We start from the raw sequence: 22338 nt of genomic DNA, 5'->3' as shown, positions 1-22338 counted from the left end.
GCTTATTATGACTGAAGTGGAAATGTTACATAAAACAAGCTGTTTATGGAAATCTTATTTCTGTCAGATGAGTTCTATCCTGATACGACAGGCACCCTATCTGGCTGCAAGTATTAAATATATTAATTATATTTGTCATTATGCAATTTCCCTCTTATCACCACTGGTTTTTATAGTCCTGGTAAAATACACTCTGAGCAGTAAAATCATTGCATCTTAGCACACTTTAACGTTTATAACAATCTGACATAATAAGGATACTGTCATTGCAGAAACACCTTCCTACACCCATGTGGGTACTTGAAAATCTGTGCTTTTTCCATCCTCCTACATAAATATAGTAGCTTAGGAACTTTTATGCTGTGCCTTGATTTTTAATGATAAGAGATGTCAGGTACCATTTAAAACATAAGAGATGAAAAGGGGACAATTCAGCTTTAACTATAACGCAGCTTTCCTTCAGATGCACTCACCTGTTCTGCTTCTGAGAACTAGGAAAAGTGTGAGAAAATATGAAACAGCTGAAGTTTTAAACTAGAAAGCATTAAGACCCTATCCAAGGACCCCCTTCTCTCACTCTTAGATACATAAAAAACATGAACAGTGACAAATCTTGATGCCAGTCTAGCTTCACTCACAGCAATTAAGTGTGCAAGATTTCTACAAATGAGATATAAACTCTGGGCTGTAATGGTGGTTCTAATCTTCTCAAGTGTATGTAATACCTGTGTATAGCTCGTTCTTTTGCACTCTAGCATCCTGTCTCCCTCCATGACAGTGGTTCAGTGGCTGTCTTCTCAAAACACAACACAGAGCTTTAGGAGCCCCCAAAATAAGTTCAGTTAGGATTTTGCTAATCTTATGCCCTTGCCTCCAAATTGTACTGTCAAAATAATGGATAAGTCTAGACAGCCCTTCTGGATTCTGATGCCTGACTGTAGGATTTCTACATAGGTTAAGAATTCTAGATCTTTGCATACAAGGAAAAATTCCGTATACGTTACGTTTAGAATAATGAAAGAAATAGTATCTATATACAGAAAACTAGCTAAATCCTGCAGGACACTGATGTTTTGGATCATGATCTAGATTTTGGGGATATAATTGTTGAAGGAGCGCTTTTGCCCTGTTGTTAAGGTAACTGTTTGTAGCTTGGTTGTCCATATTTAGGAGAGCTGAGGTGCCACATTGAATGTTTGTGTGTTGCCATGTTGTGCAGCACATCTGGATTGTAAAACTGCAGAGTGGCAAAGCATTCCCTGTATCCGAGCCACAGCAATAAAGACTGGTACCAGGCAATCCAGTGTGGCTCAAGTAGCAGCTCTGGATCTCTTGTTATATTTTGCTTTGTTGCTCGTTTGCCTTAGGACCGACATAGTTCCGGCCGTTGTCAGAGTGACAAGAACGGCTACAGCAGTTGCCTATTTCGGCAATAGTGTTTTGGAAGAGACCAGAGAGTTTTGCAGTGGCGAGACATGACAGACTCGAGCTCTTATACCAATGCAAGAGGAAGACGGACTTCCTCCTGATTTTTGACAGCAACACCTGGGAGGAGGGAGGCCTGCGCACACCCCACCAAGGGGACTCACCTATTTTAAGGAAGGGTTGTGCGGCGGAAGCCTGCAGCTGCATCGCCGCGGCTCCCGGCGTCCTGCCGCCAGCCCGGCCGGGCGCGGGACGGAGGAGGTGTGCGAGCCGGGCTGCCGGCGGGGGAGGACGGCAGGAAGGTGCCGTGCCTTGTGGCCCTGGGGCGGGGCTGCCGTAGCGCCTCGCCTGTGCATTGGGTCTAGATTCATACATAAATATAGCCGGGGTGGGCTCGCCGCACTCCGCTCCCCCCACCCCCAACCGGGGAAGAGAGGGGGGAGAGAGAAATAAGAGAGGGGGGAAAAAAAAACCAAAACCCAACCACCACCCCAGTGAGGTCATTTCAATGAGAGCGCAGGAGGCGATGAGACAAGGTCGACTTTTCCGGAGGAGGCGCAGCCCCTGAGGAGCGTGGTGCTGCATACCGACGGCCGCGCTCCCGGCCGGCCGGCCGCGGCGCCCCGTCCCCGCCGCCGCGCCGGCACCTTGGAGAGCTCCGCCGCGCCGGGGCCGCGCTCGAGGCCGGCCTTGCGCGGCGCTGCGCGGCGCTGCGCGGAGCTGCGCGGGGCCCGGCGGCGCCGGGGCCGCCCCTCGGCAGCGCCCGCCGGCCGCGGATGCGCCGCTCCGCCCCGGCTGCCGGCGAAGGAAGAAAAGTTTGGGGGCGACTTAGGGCCGCGGGAGCGCCGGAGGAGGAGGAGGAGGATGCGCGGTTTCCCCGGCTGATCGGGAAGGAAGGATGACCGAGGGAGGATGTGCACCAGCAGCCAGATCATCGGGAGCCTCCTGGTGCTCTCCGTGTTGGAGATAGGGTTAGGGGTGTCCAGCGTGGCCGTGGGGGCGGTCAGTTTCAGCCTGGTCCTCACAGAGCATAAACCTCAGCTGGGAGACTCTTCTCCGGTATGGAGCGGGGTGTGTGTACGTTAGCCATTTCACTCTCTCTTTAACTCTTTATGGTGATGATCAGACCGTGCGAAGGCATCCCCCTCCCTTCCCTTTCCTTCCCTTCCGCGTGTGCATGCTGCGCCGAGAGCCTCGCCGGGTCCATTTCTAATGTGCATGGGGTACAGTCTGCATACTCGTGGGGCAAGGGGCGGGGGCACGGGGGGGGAGAGATGTTTGTGTGTGTTGGGGGGGGAGACCCCTTCTTTCTCGCTCCTTTTCATTTTTCAATTTTGCTGTGAACAACTGAACTTTCCGTGAACCCATTCTCACACCTGGGAAAGCCTGATGCCTCGAGTGGAACATGGGCCATAGCTTACAGTCTTTAAATTGACCATGAGTTTTGCTTTTAAAAAAAAGAACAGCCCTGTTCCTTATGACAAGACTGTCAAAAGGTGTTTTAAAATAATCTCAAGGGTATGTCAGCTGAGTTCTGAGCTTTTGGAGGAAAAAATGAAGAGGAAATGGGAAGGAAAAGGAAAGATATGTTCTCATGATCTGGGAACCCTAAGCTTCTTGTAAAATAACAAAAAAATCAAATACCAATGATGGGTTAATAGAAGCAGCATGTTCATATCACAGAGCATTTCTCACTTCTCAGAAACCTTTCCTATTTTTTAGTTTGAGATGTGCATGTTTCTAGGAAGAATTTTCCTCCAAATGGTTATTTATATTTATGAAACTAAGAATAGGAAATATTGAATATTCAGCCTAAACATGAGTGGGCATTTTTGAACCCCAAGCTGGTTTTGGCCGGCTTGGATTGTACAGCAGTATTTCTGAAAGGATTGCTTGTTTTGCTTGAGATGAGATGATAAATGCAAAACACTCTTGGTTATTCATCAGCGTAACCTCCTGTAATTTATAGATTCATTCTGTCTGAGCGCTTCATGTAATATTCTCACTGTCAATATTTATTAATTATTGACAGCAGTCATAAATATTTTTTGGCAGTATATAAACACACACATAATTCTGCACTGCAGAAGAGGTAGGTGAGAAATGAGAATGAAGACCAGATAAGACAAGACAGTGGCCAACAGGTAATGATATGATCAAAATCACTTCAAGGAGGGAGGTTTCTGATCATTGCTGATGAAGAAAGATGACTCAAAACCATGTGTCCATCTGAAGATTTAATGACAGAGGGCAATATCCTGGGTCTCACTGAAGTCAAAGAGTTTTGACCAGTCAGTGAGATCAGTATTTTATGCAGTGATTGCATTTTGTGACAACGCTATCATAGCTGATACCATTTCATGACGATGCACATTTCCTGCACAACTGCCTCGTTCATTTTTATGGTTTCTGTTACTCCAGAGTTTGTACCAGCCATAGATTAAAATCCTATTACATTAGACGTTGGCCCCAAGGTCCTTACAATTAAAGCAAGAGACAGATGTAGGATAAAAGCATGTAAGGCAGTACAAAGAAACAACAAACCAAAATTGATTGGTATAACAGGTGGTTGCATTAACACACCAGCAGCCTGGCTGATTTCAAGCTGTTCATAGGTAGAGTTTGAGAGAGGAATAAGACAGAGGACAATGAAATGATTTTGCAGATGTTTATAGGAAAATATCCCCACATGTGAGCATAGAGGCATGGAAGGGAACCCAAAGACACTTGTGGGTAAAGGATGCCCACAAGCAGAGCCAGCAGAGGTAGGCATCAACTGCTAGGAACTGAGCAAACAACTGCAGGTTCGGGTAGGAGAGAGAGGCCAAAAGAAACTGTAAAGTGGAAGCAAGCAGTTTATGTTCCATGTAGTAGAGGAAACGAAAAATCACAGTGGTGTGCAGAGTGGGGTGACATGGTTATGAAGGCTTAGTTACTTTGCTTTGAACTGAAGATCTTTGGTCTAAAATGTCACCATCATGACAGCCTCTTTCTACCACCCCAGCAGTTCAAATTATCCGTTCGGTTGTGTTCTTCTGACTAGACGACTAGCAGGTGAGACAGGACAAGAAAGGTGCCAGAGACCTACTGTTCTCCAGGAGTGCTTAGGTCCATGGGTAACTAGGTCCAAATCAAAACAACTGGAGAAAGGTTTGTTTGCACAGTCCTTGGAACTGTCCTGCTGCAGAAATGGCATAAACTGCCTTTCTGCTCACTGGATCTTACACTCAGCTCATGTTGCCTGTATTAAAGAATGTGTCTTGCATAAAATGTTATTTTTTTCCAATTCACATTCTTGACTCAGGGTTTTCCTTTGAGAAATGAACAATAAGGGAAAGAAAGGGATGTGAAAGGAAAAACTAATACTTTAACATGTTAGGATGCAAAACACTTAAGTTGAACTGTGTCATGTCTTCTGTTGTAATTTCCCTGGAAATACACAGAAAACTTTTGACCCTGTTCTATCCTTTACTTATGTGGGTGGAACTCAGCAGAGGCCCAAGTTCATAAGGAAGTAGATGAAGATAGCATCACCATGGAAACCTTAACCTGAATTCCTAAAATTTGGGCATCTTAAAATCATGCACATTCTATCTCCTACACTTGCCTCCCTATGATGCTTTGCATTTGACGCCCATTAGCTTTCTTATTAGAAGAATTGTTCTTATTGTTCACTGGCTCCTTTGAGCCAGATAATGTACTAATGGACCTAACTTTAAGCATGTGAATCCCACCTATAGGATTAGAGATACAGGGGAAGTTAAGCATGGGCATTGCATGCCCAGCATTATGTATAAGCAAGCCAGGGAAAGTGGAGTAGACAAAAATTAAGAAATTGAAAGCCTAGACAATGTCTACATCAAAAATGCATGGAAATGGGAAAACTGTTTCTAAATTTGTTGTTCTCATTGGAGTTAGCTGGATTAAAACAGTAAGAGTTGTTTAAAAAGTAGCCAAAAGAAACCAACTGAAGGTGTGACTGACTTCTCAATTTTTCTGGAGCATGTGGAGAACACTGTCCAATTTATTTTACATCATACCCAAGCTGTTCTTTTTAAAATAAGCCACAGCTGCTGAATTGAAACCAAATCAAACCAAACCAAGCCAAGCCAAACCAAGCCAAACCAAACCAAAAAACCAGTCCCATATGACCTCAGGTGAATGTGTTGTTGATTTCTGGATTTTCACTCTGTTTGTTATGATTGTGTTGGTATAATCTACTCCACAGGCTGTACGCAGTGTCTCCCAGATTTCTTTTTTTGCAGAAATTGAGGTGTATTTCTGAAATCCACCATTCCAAGTCAGTTATATGATGTACTATAGAAATGATCAAACGAACGGGCATGCTGAACCACTAACTATAGCGCAGCAAGAATGACAGCATCGATAGCGAAAGCTTTTGCACAAACAAGAAAAACCCAAACATAATCTTTCAAAAAGTATTCACAGGTAGTTTTTAAATGGTCACATACTTTCCCATCTATATTTAGAATGTATTGGTTGCATCACTATCGCTATGATGAGCGACTATATATCCGCACCTGCACATATCTATATGGCTCTAATTCTTATTTATTCTGCAATGATGAATAAAGTCTTGCTATAAATGAGATTTTCTCACAGAGAAAGAATGAGATACAAAAGCCACATCTTCAATCAATATGCCATCTATCTTCATTCGCAGGAGAGATACCTGATGATTCACTTATGGCTATGCCCTTCAAGAGTAATAGGTTCTTCCCTTATAAAGACTAATATCTAAATGTATTTGAGAGATATGCATTCTCTGGATGTTGGTGGGTTGGTCTGTCTGTAGGGGCAGTGTTATTGTTCCCATGATTTGTGATTTTAGCACAGTGGAAGTCTGCCTGCCCATTACAAATCTGCATTTATAATTTGGCTACAGAAATTTGCTCCAAATTGGCACTTGAAAAATTTTATTTCAATGACTTATTTTTTTTATACATGTTTTGAAGGAAAACAAAAAGGTTTGGTCAGTATGGAACTCTCCCAGAGCAAGAACATCATTTTAGACTGTTAAATCAATGTTGGTGGCCTAAAATTTTAAAACATCAAATTTTGCATCTAGTTTTTTCTGCTGCCAAGTTTCCTTTGGAAAGAACAGTCAAACTATTTTTTTTTTGCCAAAGAACACTAAGAAATTCACATTATTGTTTAGCATGCAGACAAAATGCAGATGTGATCCTACTTTATTTAAACATGTGCATTGCATTTTCATCAAACTGACCATATTTCTGGCTGGCTCCTGCTCCTGATGAAATGAATCACAGCACTGTCAGTGAGCTTAGTGGAAGCTGGAAAGAGTTTTGTACCTATAGATGAGGGAGGATGTACCAACAGTGGGAGCTTCTTGCCTTGCCTGGAACCAGGACAATTCTCTCCAGCTGAGAAGTCTTTCAGCTGGTTTTCTTTATCATTCAGACACTCCAGAAGCACAAACCAACCTGGAAAACAGTCTGTCCAAGGGGACTTGTAGTTCCTGGGTTGTATTTAAGAGGACCTGTTGAATGTAGACTGACTTAAGCATATGCTTAAATGTTTTGCTGAGGTAAGACTTCCGTTTATCTGCAGGGAATAATCTTTAATGTATTACTTTTTAAGATGCAAGCAGTCATACTCTAAGGTAAATATTTGACACAAAAACAATAAAAAGCATTATTTACTATTTTTTATTCTAAGAGGCCCTAAACAAGTAAATAAGTAGTATCATTTAGTGCTCAGAATTTGGTTTTTTTTCCAGATGATCAGAGGTTTTTTGAATCTCTGATGGCAAGTAGCCTTTCCGGTTCAGAGACCCACTTCTAAATTCCCTTGAGTGTTTCTAAAAACCGTTTCCCATTTTTAAAGCATCTCTGCAGGCCTAGAACCAGATGAACAGAAGCACTATCACAGGGCCTGGGATGGAATTTAAACTTCTTGAATATGGCTTGAGTCAGTGGGAACTGTAGCACCACCTGAGCTGATATGACCTAATAGCACACTGCCAAGTCAAGGTATGAGCTCAGATTAGACATGTTTTAACACTATACCTCACCTCACATAGCAGAGCTCCCCTCTCAGTATGACAGACTTGGTGGGACACAGGGTTGGGTTGTGGCAATGCTGTTACTTCTGGTTCTGGATCTGGATGGTTTGCAGCCAGCTAAACATCCCTGTCCGCATGACCCTTTGCACGGGACAACAATGCCATTGGAAGTTTCCACCCCCCTTTGCAAAGATGATTGTGTTTCTCTATGGAGGTAACAGACAAACCTACTACCTAGGCTTCCTCTTTTTGCCCGTTGTCATTTTCCTCTAGTTTGATGCTTTTGTTTTCACTGGTGGATTCTGTGCCCTTTATGCCTGCACTAAGAAAAATTAATCGTTGTTCTGAAATACTGCTTCAAAGAAGATTTACAATTAGAGGTACCTTCTCTGCTCAGTTCATCCATTAGGGATTTCAGCTTTTTTCTCAACTGGATGGAGTAAAAGCAACAAGATTATTAAATAGAATGGTCCTTTCTAGACATTACTGATTTCAAATTCCTGGATACTCTCATAGCAGTCACATGTTTATACAGTTTTAGTGTAAAACGCAGATTTTTTTGTTTACCCCCTGACAAGAGTAGATAGAAGTGAAGCTGTTGATTCTGTCTTGATGGTCTGTTCTTCCAAGTGGGAGGTTATTTGAGTAGGTATGATATGCCTGAATTTCCACTGTGTTATCTTCAAATTTGGAATAATTTCCCTTCCTCTAGTTCATCAGGTACATATGGACGACCCAGAACACTGGAGGGCTTTCCACACAGTGTATACAGTTTGGGCTTCTTCTTTGTCATGAACGTTAACCAGCGATCAAGCAGTCCTTATATTCAACAGGTTTTCTCTACTATTTTCTTCAGTGTCTCTGCAGAAAGATTTTCCATAGACAGTTTTCATTTTCTCAAGGGTATTAGATTCACCACTGCTTTTGCTGCCTCAAAACAGAATAAAGAAAGGTTTCTTAGATTCAATATACAAAATAAAAATAGTTCATTTTCTTCTGCATGATGGAAACCAACAAATCTTTGGCTCTCTGCAGATATAACTAAAAATGAATCTTTCTTTTTCAGACTACCAGTAAGAAAAGCCCTTTTTCCAGGAGAAAGTGAATGAGGCCAAGTCTTTTGTTCCAGAAAATATGAAATAGGAATGGATCCAAACCACAGAACTTGAATCTAAATTGAGATTTCAGGCTTCTTACTGAAACTTCTGGGTGTTTGGATCTGAGGTTTTATTTCAAGCCCATATTTAATATAAAGTAAATTAAAGTAGGCTCAAAATAAACATTCTCTTTTTTCTGGGAGGTCCTTAGTTCTTTATTCTGAAGTTCAACAGAACAAAAGAGAGATTTTCAGATATGCATATTGAATATAAGAAGGCACAGCTGCAGTGTGAATGGCAAAAGCCAGACAATTAGACACCCCTGCATCACCTTGCAATCACACTGGTGCTATCAAAGGGACTCTGACTCTGCTAGGTCCCTGGCAAATCTTCACTGAAAGGGGGACTGAGGCACTCACAGCCTACTGAGGCTCTAAGTTCCTTTTGTGCTTTGTGGTGTCTTTCTTTGGATTTTTTTACCCATCACCCAAGAGTGGTTCTGCCCCTATCTATTATTTTATGACACATTCAAGCCCTGCCTCCTCTGCTAGTCCTGACAAAAAATACCACGTATCATCAGAGATATGAATAAGACTGCAACAAAAAGCAACCCCAGAAATAATGGGAATTGGTTGCAAATAGTGGTTTATGGAGGATTTAAAGTCAGGTTTTGGATCTTTTAGCCTTTTGTGATTTTTCTGATGAATATTAATTAAAATGAAAGTCCAACAGTGAAACATCTGCTTCAAGACCAGCTGAAGGTCCCTCTCTGGCTCCCAAAGCATTTTGGAGGGCTTATTAATTTAGTTCATCTTTCACGAAATATTTTAGCCTTATTCTCAGCATGAGTTGTGAACACTTCAACAAAACTGATCATTATTTATAAGGAGCTTATCTTCAGTGATACATTTATTTTTCACTCCTGATTTACTTATTTTCAATGTGTGTTTGCCTCAACTTACTTCAGGTTTGACATGGTTAGAAGATGCAACTACATTTAAAGAGCCCAAGAGGTTGCTAAAAATTGACTGAGGATAATCAATGATCCTGTAGAAAGGAGCAAGTCCTCACCAAGACAGTGTCAGTTAGCCATGGGTAAACTGTAGTCCAGAGCAGGTCAACAGTTACAAGTCAAGTTTAAATGGTATGACATATTGACATGAAGTCCTTCAGGATAGCCAAGAACAGAGAGTGGCAAGACAGCAGAGCCTCTGGTGGCTGTATTTCAGTTGGCAGTATTATAAAATAGAAGGCTCAAAATTAAAAGATAAACAGGAACAAACGTAAGAAATTCCTTTTGAGTCTCATTCATACTCTCATTCTTTTCCTGGTACAAAGAACTAGTGCAGTTTCTCCCACCTACTTTTAACTACTGCTGACCACAACTCTGCAACATGAAAAAATCTACAGGAAATTACTATAGAACCAACAAAAGAATTCCTGAATTCCTAGCTGATCTATCAAAAAGCAATGATTACAGTCAACCACATAATGTCCTACTGACTTCCTAACCTTTCTAGAGGTCTTTACATTCAGAATCCTGGCTAAGGCAACTCTGCATGAGCAGTGTTCCTGTGCCCCAGGTATCTCTAATATTCTCTGTAAAGCAGGTTTCTACCACTTCTAGTGAAACAGACTCCTCTGCAGCCTCAGAAGAGAGGGATACACTTGGCTAAACATTTTCAAAGCTTTGTGTGAGGTTTAATTGCTTGACACTGTGGCTCAAATTCATCCATTGATTTTAATAGCAAAATACCTGCTGTCATAAATTAATAACCATACTGGTTTTTTGGGCAAGGCTTTTCTCTGTGAATATAACACACCATCATCTAAAAAACCCTAAATCATATTAATCCTTTGCTAGTGCCCAAGTGCTTTTCTTCCAAGGTTTTTAATAAGTTCAAGCACACTACTGCATCCAGTTTCACAACTTGTTTGTCTTGTGGTCATACGGATTATAAAACTTTGGCATGACATTCCCAAGCTCACACAGAAAAATCTGGAAGAACCAGGAATACCCAACTCCTCTGAGTTCACTGTTGAGTTCTTTAACTACATGACACCTTATTCCTTGTTTATATATACAAATATTGTAGACGTACACAAAGAGAAAATACATACAGAGTATACATATAGACCCTGACACAATAAAATATTATCATAAAATCATAGAATGTCTCAAGTTGGAAGGGACCCATAAGGATCATCAAGTCCAACTCGCTGCTCCTTGCAGGCTACCTAACACTAAACCATATGTTGAAGAGCATCGTCCAGACGCTCCTTGAACTCTGACAGGCTTGGTGCCATCACCACTTCCCTGGGGAGTCTGTTCCAGTGACCAATCAACCTCTCAATGAAGAACTTTCTCCTAACGTCCAGTCTGAACTCCTCCTGGCGCAGCTTCATTCCATTTCCATGTGTCCTATCACTGGTCACCAGAGAGAGATCAGCACCTCTGCCGCCTACCTTGAGGAAGTTGTGCACTGCAATGGGGGCACCCCTCAGCCTTCTCTTCTCCAAGCTGAACAAGCCAAGTGACCCCAGGACATGGTTGGCCTTTTTGGCTGCCAGGGCACACTGTTGACTCATATTCAACTTGCCGTCAAGTCAGACCCCAGATCTCTTTCCATGGGGCTCCTCTCCAGCCTCTCATCCCCCAGTTTCTATGTATACCCAAGTAGTCCCTCAGATACTTTAACAACTATGGAATACAGTAGTTATCCCTTGTTTTTGAGAAGCCAGTACGTTAGGGGTCGCAGATTAGCTCATTCACTATGCTTTGGATTTCAACTGGGAAATATCTTAGGTAATATATGTGTATATGGCACTACATAAAGGTGGTTTGCAAAGGTGTGTGCCCTGTCCCTGGAAAACAGTAAAGAATAGCAGAACTGCCCAAATTGGTGCATTCTAATGTGGGATGAATCTGTAATTTGCTTGTTGCTACTTTGGTCATATGCAAGGCTAATATAACTTGTTCATTACATTTCCTTATGGCTAGCAAAGACTGTACAATGGAACTAGAAAGTCTTTGACTGAAATCAATGGTAAAAAATCCATTGACTCTAACAGGAGCAAAATGGGTGACCTATTCTTTTGGCTTTGAAGGTAAATTATCAAAACGCCAGCTTTTTAAACTAGTTAACGTATGCTTGTTACAAGCTGAAACTATCTTTGATGGTATCTTCCAGATCCTTTCTGTAAGCTTCCCAGAACTCATAAATTTTTATTTATACAATTTTTTCCTATTCAATCACTACAGAAAGAAATTATATTATTAATATGCTTTATCAAGCCTGACTCAATAGAACTTAATTACAGTGATGTCTTCAACAAAATTTTTTTTGTGGTTTCTGCATTAATGTTGAGAAATACAAAATACTACATATGAAAATCTGAAGCATGCCTTCAGTTGAAGGCAATCTGCAATGACAGGATTGGGAGTGAAACTCAAAAGCTTCACAGAAAGCCTGAGTGAAAACTTAAAAGGCAGACGTCATAGCTCTGACCTGAAATCTCCTCTGCCTGTGGGAAAAGGACAGAGGGAGCCCTACCTGTTAGTTTTTTGATTTTTATTCCAATGGATTAGCTCTAGTAGCAATTACAAGTTGTGTGTCCTCGTATCTCCTGAGCCATTCAGCGCCATGGTCTACATGACCCAGCCCTCTCCATAATCAGACTGGTATTAAGTCCACATCCCATGCTTAGTGTAGAGGTAAATAATATACAAAATTTAGCCATATTCATTGTGGGGAACTGATTCAATAGGCTTAACTCAGAGTAAAAATACATCTCAATGCTTATGCTTAGCTATATGCATGAACTACTTTAGCTGGAGGGAGATAAAGGTATTAAAGCACCTCTTCAACTGAAACACTGAAACTGCAAAATTTTGGAGGGTAAATGAGATGTACATACAATATATTAAATAGAACCTGAATTCCGTATAGGAACTGCTTGATTTTTTTTTTCACTTTTTATGTCACAGCTAGGTCTGTTCTCTGATTTAATCCTAAATCAAGGTCAAGCAGAGCCTTTTACTAGAAATACCATCTCAGTGCAAAAAGGATGTGGAAAAATCCAGTTTTAAACTATAAAAGTACTTCCCAATAGGGGTGTAGGGTTAGCGTTACCAAAAATAAGTAGCACAGATTTCTTAATTAAAGGGTTTATGAGGTATCAAAGAAATCTTTTGACAGTATTACAAACACCTGGAGAAGGCCTTATTGCTTTCATACAACCACTGTAGTTCTTACCATGACTGCTCTCTCAGGGACTGTTCGCTGTTTCCCTCATTAAACTTTTTTGTAGGAGGAAAAAGTGACATCAGATAATGTCATTGGTCTTTGATGTAGGTCACTAAAAAGCATTAACACCTATTCACATCAGCTAGTAGGGGATGTTTCTGTTTTTGTTAATCAGTTTTTGCCTACTGCTTGATGTAAGAATTAGCAGATCAGTTTGTGAAAGGGAACTACATGAAAAAAAGGTACAGATATCTTCATGCTATCTCTTGTGAAGCAGGCTATCCAGAATCTAAAAGACATTTGCCTGCGTGCTCAGTGTAGACACACCAAAAGATGTACTCATATTTACACCTTCATCCACAGAGGGGACTGAATTGCATTCTTGCCCAGAGTTCCACTGTCCTGAGGCCAACAATCCATGTATGATTCCTCAGCTGTGCACACGGTAGGAAAAGGGCACTAAGTACCTCAGCTATGCTTGAAAGTAGATGATTTGGATCACTGACTACTACTTTGCTAAACCTCTCTGAGAAAAAAAGAGTAAAATGCACCTTCTGCTTGTAATATTGGCTTTTTTTTTCACGTTTGTTTACCCAAGCAGCTTAAAAGTAGGAATTTTTTTTTTCTTTTTTTTTTTTTTTCTAAGAGTAATCATTCTCCATCTGACTTCTCATTCCAGTTTCTTCTTCTCAGATAAGTGTGTTTATGGTTGAGTTATAACTTCCTGAAACATAAGGTTTGTGATTAAAATGTTGACAACTGTAACCATTGCCTAACCTACTGTTGTGGTCACTGCTACAGCAACGCAGCAGGATTTAAACTTGAGACCTTAAATGATTAAATAATTGTGGTTTTTTTTTTCTTTGCAGTTTCTGCTTTGTGGCATATGTGGAATATTGTGCGCCAAAAAAAAATCTGGACTTGTTGTAAGTTTTTCCACTGCATATATAACACATAAGTATTTGAAAGGCATACTTATCTAACTTGAACTCCTTACTGGGGGCTTTCTGTGTCCAAGTGTTTCTGATAAAAAGCCAGTAAAAATTGCAAGTCAGCAGTCAAAAAAAGCAATCAGCACTTTGGGTTAATCAAGCAAAACAAGGCAGTTCTGAAATGGCCTATTTAGGTCATGCCTATTTAAGCCACACATGCCTATTTACCTCTATCTAGATAAATATGGATGGAAAACCTGTTGACACAAACTTACACCAAGACAATAAAAAGTTCCCCAATAACTTCACTGTATTCTAACTACTCTCTTTCAAAAACCCATTTCTGTGGATTGTGGCATGACTGGGCTGCCACCTCAGTGAGGCTGCTGACCAAGTTTGATTCTATATACTGTAGCTGTTCACTGTTTTAATAAGTTCTTTTTGCAACCAATATCATGAATAAACCAGTTTTAAAGCGATGGCGGATGTTTCCTGCCTTTTCTAAGAACCAGAAGTACAGTAATTTTTCTGACTGCAGCGAAATAGAGTTATTACTACACAAGTCACAGCTGAACTTTATGTTAAAGACATGATCCTATCGTGAGTTATAATGTCTGGCTTAATTTTCTGTCAGCTTGATTAGCCCGCCATATACAGGTGCAACTCACGTAAAACCAGTATAAGCACGAAGGGAATCAGGATCTCTCTCAGATTATTTTTAAATATCTATGAGTTATCCTAAACCTTGTTACAATGACAGTCTCATTTCTTAAAGCATGTGGACCATAACCAGTTTCTAAAAGCTGTCTGTTCGGGTAGTCTTATGGAGTAGTCATTTCACAGTGGACTGCAGCATACAGCCTGAATGCCACATTCCTAACAAAATTCTCAACCCACTTGTATACAGAAGTGGTCTGTAACAATCCATAAATTGTTCCTACCACAGTACATATAAAAAGCCATATTGAGTAACATCAAAGACCCATCTAGATCAACATCTGACAGGCCAGAAGTATCACGGGAAGTGAATAAGGCAATAATTTAGCAGTGTCTCCAAAATAAGGTCTTTTGCCCTTGAGTTATTTGTGGCTCAAGGGCATCCTGAACCAGGGTGGCATCTTTGTGATTGAAGTGATAGAAAGTCTTTAAACATCCCTCATTAATTGCAGCCTGTTTCACATCCTTCTAAAGTTCCCAGAAACATTTTAACCAAGTTAAAAACAAACAAAAAACCCAACCAAACAAACACATAGTCGCCACACTCACCTTCTGTAGACCTGCAGCATATATTTCTTTGTTGGTTCTCTTGCTTCTTTGTCCAGCACATTCACCTTGAACACTTTTGAAGTCCCCACAAAAGCTGTGGAAAACCTCCAAACTGCTGTCTGACTGAACAAATTAGAATTGAACAGAGTCAAATGGCACGCAAAGCAAGAGAGTTTCACTGCAAATACATGAGGTGTTCACTCCTGAGGAGTGGTGAGGAACTGCACAACAGAAAATTAAGACACATTCTGTCATGTTACTGTTTTGAATGAAACACTGGAAATCAGAAGGTTTGTGTCCTAGTAGTCCTTCCATTGACTAGCTTTTAACATGAGCAACTCAGTCTACCCAACTTCATTTTATATGCAACACCAGTCTTAACTCCTGTGCACCAGAAGGTTTTGTATTCTCTTGGACCTCTGTGGGAGATGAGGGAGTTAAAAATTAGTGTCTGTGCAGTGTTTTGCAGTCTATGATGCTATCAAAACATTGAATTATGGTTAGTCTCATTTTTATGTATGAATGAACCTGTCTCTGAAATGTTTACTGTGACATAACCTCTCTTGTCTTTCCTAACAGATGATACTTTTTTCTGCCTGTTGCATCTGTGGACTGATTGGAGGAATCTTAAATTTTCAATTTCTTCGTGCTCTGACAAAGAAGTCATCTGCGCTCTATTCTTTGCATCTTGCCTCCATGTCTCTTGCATGCATTGGAATTGGTGGTTGCACCCTTTCTTCATGGCTCACTTGTCGGCTAGCCAGCTATGAACAAAGGCGAATGTTCTCAGAAAGAGAACATTCATTGCATCACTCCCATGAAATGGCAGAAAAAGTGAGTTGTGTGTCCTCCCTTATTTGTTCTGCTTCTCCTACAATGCTGTTGTATCTGTTAACGTTTACAATTGACAAGAGATGTATTCAGTTTTCAGTTTTATATGAGAATGAGCTTCTGGGAAATGAAACGCTGCCATTCTGTGTAAGCTTTATTATGTTGCATTCTATGGAGCTATTTTTAGATACTGTATATCTGCACTACATCCATTTCAATGAAGTACATCCATTTTCAACATAATTCCATTGTATAGCTATTCAAGGGCTTAGCTGCTAAATATAGCACTTCATAAATAATTGGAAGACTTATTAATATGGATTATCATGTATTGTACTGTGAAAAAGCACAGAATGCTTTCTGTAACCACATCATTGCATGCTTCCAGGATTTAATCAATTTCTTCCTCTCCCAAGTACTCAGCTTATAAAGTAGGTTACTTAAACACAAAAGCCACAGTTCACAAACCTTGGCGACTGAACCTATGCACCCAAGGACATATTTAGACACCTAAATGAAACTGGTCAGATTTGCAGCAGCAAATTTATTGCCTTGCTTTGTTAAAAGGAAGCTTACCAAGGTGCCTAGGTCTCTGTTTAGGTACTGAAACATAAGCTCCCAAACTTGAGCATGTAGGGCCAAAAGAATTAATTCAATAGAATTCTTGAACTCAGCTCCTTGAATTTACAGATCCGATTAATATTTGAGGAGTAGAATGTTCACTGACACCCTGTGCTTTACATTTGGACATTGTATCCAATGCCTTTCATTTGAGAAATTAGTAGAGAAAGGAACAAAAGTCAAGTGGACTGCCCATTTAAATCTCCATGTGCAAGCTGGCATTATAGTTAAGTTCAACAGTCTGTATCATATCTACTGAGACCTCTGAACATCAGAACGAGGATTAATTCATTCAGACTGTAGAATGTTTTCAGATTCCCTGACAAAACACGATACAGCAGTTAATTGTCCATTAAGTAAAAATGACTTGTCAATATTCTTTGGTTTCTTGACTCCAAGTAGAAATATAGACCGAATTCACCTTAGATGTTTGCAACATGCTTTTAAAAGTTAAATAGTATAGTTTACAACAGCAACATAAAACAGTGATAAAATCAAACAAAGAGATAAAATTCTCCTAATTTTAAAATGAAGCAGAATTCCGATGAGCTGCGTAGGCAAGTATGACCATGGTCTTGCATATAGTAGGCTAGATCCTGCCTTTCAAAGAGGCTCTTGCCTCATCAAGGACAAAGATGAAGCCCGTTTGAGAGAAAAAGAAAGAGGGGGAAAAAAGAAAAAAAGAAAGAAATGGCCTGGGAAGAAAAACTTTCAAAATACAAACACTTACCAACCCTATCAATTTGGGCCAATGATGACCGTGTATAGCAGTAGTTCACCGCTTTTCTTCCTGACACGTTCACCTACCGAGCTTTTAGACACTTAACAATGAGAACTGCCAGGTGCCCACTTATCTTGGGTGAAAAGCCATGACGCATGCGCAGAGCAACCCTATTGCACATGCTCAGCGAGGTAGGATGTGCCCCTCTGATGGTGGACTCCCTGCATGTGTGTTGTAGAATCAAGTATGCATGTGTAGATGGTCTGATCTGGGACTTCTTAGACCTATAGCCTGTGGATGGCCTGCTGCTGGCAGGTTTGAGTACATTAGTTGGAGCCATGCCCCTAAAAAATAATGAAGGTTACCTAAGAACTTATATTAAATTAGGCCCTGATTTAGAAAATAGCTTTAAAGTGTTTTATGTGTAAGACTATATTGTATATTATACTGATATACAGTAATATAGACATGTACTGCATGTGCATTTGTTTGTACTATATTTATTGTATAATTGTTATATTTATATTAGAGATTGAGGGGTATTGAAATAACCGACCTGCCCAGCTGCCCGGTGGTTCCCCCGACACCAGAGTTACCTCCAAGGTACGCTGAACACTAGGGAGCTACCATGTTGTTATGTCACTTCAGGAAGGGCCACCTCTAAGAGGAAGTCATAGTTTCAGCTAATCAAAGTTGGCTGATGCTGTGATGTCACTCTGAGTCAGGAATGGTGCTTCCAGGTGGTGACATAATTCTACATGGTGAACGCTGCAATCTGGAAGTAAGTTGAGTATTTAAAATATTCACCCTAGTTATAGACATCCGAATGCTCCTATTTGGATGTTGCCACCATTGACTCACCCTGCTTCTTATCTGTGTGCTCCTTCATTTCTTTAATTCAGCAACATTTTAAAATTTATTAATAGTTTTATTTTCGAAAATAGAAATATTGGGGAAAATAAATTATTTTCAATATTTTCTGAAATTATTATATTCTAATAGCTGATGTCTGCAGAGGATTCAAGTGATAAAGCTGACAAGAGGAAATTTACATTTGCTCATGAGTAGTCTTCTGACAGATTACTGTCAAATTGTGCCTGACTGATAGTAAACATTAAATGGCTTTGGTATTCTTGGTACCTTTCCCAGCTGACCAGTATCTTCAGCGTAGATCCAACAAAGGGTTTAGACACCTACAAATAGGCAGCCATGGTGCCTTGTTTCAGAGCAGGCAGCCCCCAGGCCAGGATCCTGAGTTCAGTGTTAGGCACCCATGTCTCTCTTCAGCATATGTAGAGAATAAGGCATCACACAAAAACATCCAGCACCATCACCTGCCAAATGGAGAGCTGGGTGGTAGAAAATGCTCAAAATTCTGTAAGTTTACATAGCTTCTTTTCTCTGAAACTTACACTGATTCAGGAGTATTAATTGTCAAATATAGTTGGCTTAATGGCCCCAAGTTTACCTAGCAGAGAGGAATGGCACATCCCTTCTTTCAAAAACTGTGCAGGCAACAATTAAGTCTTGCAATTAAGCTTCAAAATGTAGCTGCTGACACCTGAGAGAGGAGGCACAAGAGCTTCTACTTTATGTGCAACTGTGATTTCTGGTCTCTGCCTTCCAAACTATTTATAAATTAAATACTGTGGATTAAAAGAAGATAGAGAAAGAGTCAGACTAGGAATAAAGACCAGGTCCCAGAATTCTCTTTACCACGAATCTTAGCTACTATGCTATAGAGTCAGGCTCGCTCGCTCCCTCCACCTGCACCCCCCATCCCCCGCCCCATGAATCCTGCTTTACTTTTTCATAGAAACTTCTATAAGAAGGGGGACAAACAAATCCTTTTTCTTCCACCTTTTCGCCATCTGGACCTAGGAGGTGGAAGAGGTAAATTTAATCTTCCCATGCAGAGAAGAGCTTCTGGTTCATATGCAAATATTTTAGAACTAGCCCAACAGTGGCACCTCTACCTCATCTACCTGAATTTTAAAAAGAATAGCCCAAACAGCATGTTTATGTATGTCCATTCCTCTGGGCATAGTTGGATGTTCTCTTGGATCTGTGATTGGACATAAGCAGCAGACCACTTCATGTCTGCATCCTGATTCAATTTGGTACGAAATAGGCCTAGGACTTCTCAGAATAAGGCAGTTCTGAGCATAAACACCACATGGCTTGTGGTCCTCATGGCCTCAAAGGTCAGAGAAGTGCTTAATGAATGTAGCCATATCCAGGCTTAGACAGCTGCTAAGTATTTATTGTTTGGATTGCAATTTGAGAATTAGAAGATCTAACTCCAAATAAATTTTGGTTTAGGTGCCTTAGGATTCTGACTCATGATCAGGTCAGCTTACTCCAGGATGACTCATCTGCCACTTTAGTAGCAACAGCTGAACTGCTAAAAATTGTAGCCTGGCATATTAAGGGAAAACCAAAACCATTCCCATCCAAAGACAAGAAGTCAAAACACTTAGATCCTGTTTGGATCTAGACCTACTTCCCAAATGTCTATCCCAGCTAGCATCGAATGGCATCTGTTTGTAGCATGTCAGCACAGAAAAAGGTTTGAATGGAAATGAAGACTTAATTACCATCTTGTTCCTTTGTAGATTACCACACAAGCTTGAATTGATGCACTTTCAAAGAACATTATCACAAAACTTGCACGGATGCCATCAATGCTGTACATGTGGTCTGAGAGTAATGTCTGACTCAATCAGTGTCAATGGGTCTATCAGCTTTCAAATGTACTTAATTTATGTAGGAAGAAATGTGATTTCTTTTACAGTGAGATTTATCGAGCCAAATAAAAATGTAAAGTTTTTCTGAATGTTTGAAATTCAGTTTGTTAAATTTTTATTACAACCTTAGCTAACTAAAAGTCAAAGACCATAAAATTAGTGTTTTCTCTTCTTGTTGCAGGAAATGACAGACAACCTAAGCAATGGTGGCCCACATCTGATTTATAATGGAAGTGTATATTAAGAGATTTTTAAAAATTCCATGGAAAGAAGTGGGTTTAGAATTTTCTCCAGGAAAAAAATAGACTCCGAGGAACTGAGAAAATGGAACTATCTTAGCTTTTATGGCTCAAATGTGACAACTGCAGAACAGCACAGTTGCATTTCCCTTTTAGAAACATGTCAAAATTTGTCTCCTAAACATTTTACGGATATACAATATTTATTCACTTCCTGGCTACTCTGTTTTGGTTTTTTTTTGTCTGAATAACTTTTCAGAAATGTGATAGTATTTGAAACAGACTTCTCAAGACTATTCTTCTCATGAAGACTCAAAAACCAGAAAAAAAAAAGTTAAACTGGACCACATTTAGCCCAGTCACAGAATTCCTAAAGAGACGAGAAGAGGGCAGAGGAAGGATGGCTCAGGGGAATCTTTTTCTCCTCCCCACTTAGCAGCATCTGGTGTAATACGATGGCTTCAGACCATGTGGCATGGTACCAGCAACGCATCTGCACAGTCCCCCTCCCCACATTGCAAATGCATCCAGCCTCAGTTTTCCCAGTAGATTGTATCAAAAGAAAGTGCAAACTACTCTTCCAAAAGGCTCCCATTTCACATTCAGAGTGTAAATGAACAGTGTGCTGAAAACAACACCAATGTCTTTGTTTTGAAAGACAGAATGCTCTAAGAATGCCATAAATCAAAACCTCAACAATGCCTTGTTGTAAAGAAATTGTAAATATTTCCAATTTGTGAATGAAGTATATTTCGTAATTTGTTCATAAAAGATGACAAATAAAATGAAATCTAAACCAGAGAACTTAGATCTTTTGGGTTTTTTTCTTGCTAGAAATATCTTGCAAAGCTGAACCATCATGCTTGCAGTTTTGCACAACACATTGAAAGGGGTGAAGCAAGCTCAGAAAGGAGAAAAACAAAGGCTGAACAGAAGCACGGTTGAGGTCAGAACACACTGGCAGTTCTGCACACCCACAACAGAGTTTGGGGTCTGTTCAAGCAGTGTGTATGTTAAGCCAGCAGCTTTAACTGTAGGGCCTACTGGCTTATGTAGTCATGAAAAATGGAAGATGTAATCTGTAACAGAACATATACAGCAAAATATTAATGTAAAATCACTCATGTTACATTGTGAGTCTACGACTGTGCTGTAAAGCCCATCTCAACATGAGTTTGAGATGTGAGCACTATTGATGACTGCCAACATTTGGTGATTTATACCCATGTTCCCAGACAAGTGGGAATAGAATCTTATTATTATTCAATCTATGCCATAAAAACCTCTAGAAATTATATTACATTGTTTTGTGAATCTATATGGTATAAAATAATATTTAATTTCATTATCTTAGGATTTTCTAAGTCTGTAAAGGAGTTTCCCATCTATTTACAACATAGGAAACATCTTCACTGTGATTTAAAGCTTTCACTTAAATTTCATTAAAATTAGTTGGAAGGCCAAGCTTGAGAGTCAAAAACTGGTCCACCTTATACGGCTTCTCTTCACTTATCTACTGTCTCAAAGGGCTTTAAATATCCTCTAAGTCCCTGATATACTAATATGTATTATATACATTAGTAACTGCTAATGAGACTGTTTCAAGTTCACAAAGAATAGATATTGTCATAGCAAAAGAATTAGATGTTAAGGCATCTCCGCTCAAGGAAAGTGCTCCCCTTCCCAGGTCCCACCTGCCTTTAGACTGTCTTCCCTACTACTTTGCAGCTTGTTTGGTCTCTTCATAGGTGCCATTGCCTCTGCAGCTTGATATTAATCATTTCCTCTGCATCAGGAAATGAGATATATCTGTTCCCAGTATGTTCCCCTTCTAGGAGCACTTTTGCTGCAGCTCTGGACACACCCTGTCAATGCAGGACTAGTGTCTAAGTTGCCTGCAGAGTTTCACACAGGCTGAAGAAATCCACACTGGACATAGAACCAGAGGAGGTGGTTCTGTAAGATTCCCTTCCTCATTCCATCAGTACAAAGAGTGTAAAGGGGCCTTATCAAAGAAAAGCAAGAGTAAAATAAAAAATTGCTCAAAAATCTGCCTCAGAACTACCTGGCTGAGGTTCAGCACTAGCTCTGGAGGACAACTGTAAAATCACGGTTCGTACAGAGATCTCTTGCGACACCTCAGGACTAGGAATTGTAGCTTCAGAT

At 40.3% G+C, this 22338-nt stretch overlaps 1 protein-coding gene across 4 annotated transcripts; it reads left to right on the top strand.

Annotated features, from left to right (window-relative positions):
- The first annotated feature begins 1967 nt into the window (after positions 1 to 1967).
- Positions 1968 to 20967, top strand: TMEM196 (transmembrane protein 196). Of its 4 annotated transcripts, none has more exons than XM_075082984.1 (5): positions 1968 to 2484; positions 13685 to 13741; positions 15593 to 15847; positions 17716 to 17789; positions 20115 to 20967. In XM_075082984.1, exons 1-5 carry the CDS (start codon positions 2338 to 2340, stop codon positions 20119 to 20121), a joined length of 540 nt encoding a protein of 179 aa, XP_074939085.1. In that variant the 5' UTR covers positions 1968 to 2337; the 3' UTR covers positions 20122 to 20967. The 4 variants fall into 4 exon arrangements, with proteins under 4 accessions (XP_074939085.1, XP_074939084.1, XP_074939086.1 ...); XM_075082983.1 differs by having other exon boundaries at positions 1968 to 2502; XM_075082985.1 differs by lacking the exon at positions 17716 to 17789 and having other exon boundaries at positions 1968 to 2502.
- The last annotated feature ends 1371 nt before the right edge of the window (positions 20968 to 22338 follow it).

The sequence above is a fragment of the Phalacrocorax aristotelis genome, chromosome 2, assembly GCF_949628215.1.
Source record: "Phalacrocorax aristotelis chromosome 2, bGulAri2.1, whole genome shotgun sequence".
Classification (NCBI taxonomy): Eukaryota; Metazoa; Chordata; class Aves; order Suliformes; family Phalacrocoracidae; genus Phalacrocorax; species Phalacrocorax aristotelis.
Note: the sequence above shows the minus strand (reverse complement) of the source record. Positions and strands in the feature narration are given on the sequence as shown.

Coding starts and splice junctions, on each gene's coding strand:
- TMEM196 (XM_075082983.1), top strand. CDS start 2,338: ATGTGCACCAGCAGCCAGATCATCGGGAGCCTCCTGGTGCTCTCCGTG. Junction 2,503..13,684: donor CGGTATGGAGCGGGGTGTGT/GTACGTTAGCCA, acceptor TTTTCTTTGCAG/TTTCTGCTTTGTGGCATATG. Junction 15,848..17,715: donor CCCATGAAATGGCAGAAAAA/GTGAGTTGTGTG, acceptor TATTTATATTAG/AGATTGAGGGGTATTGAAAT.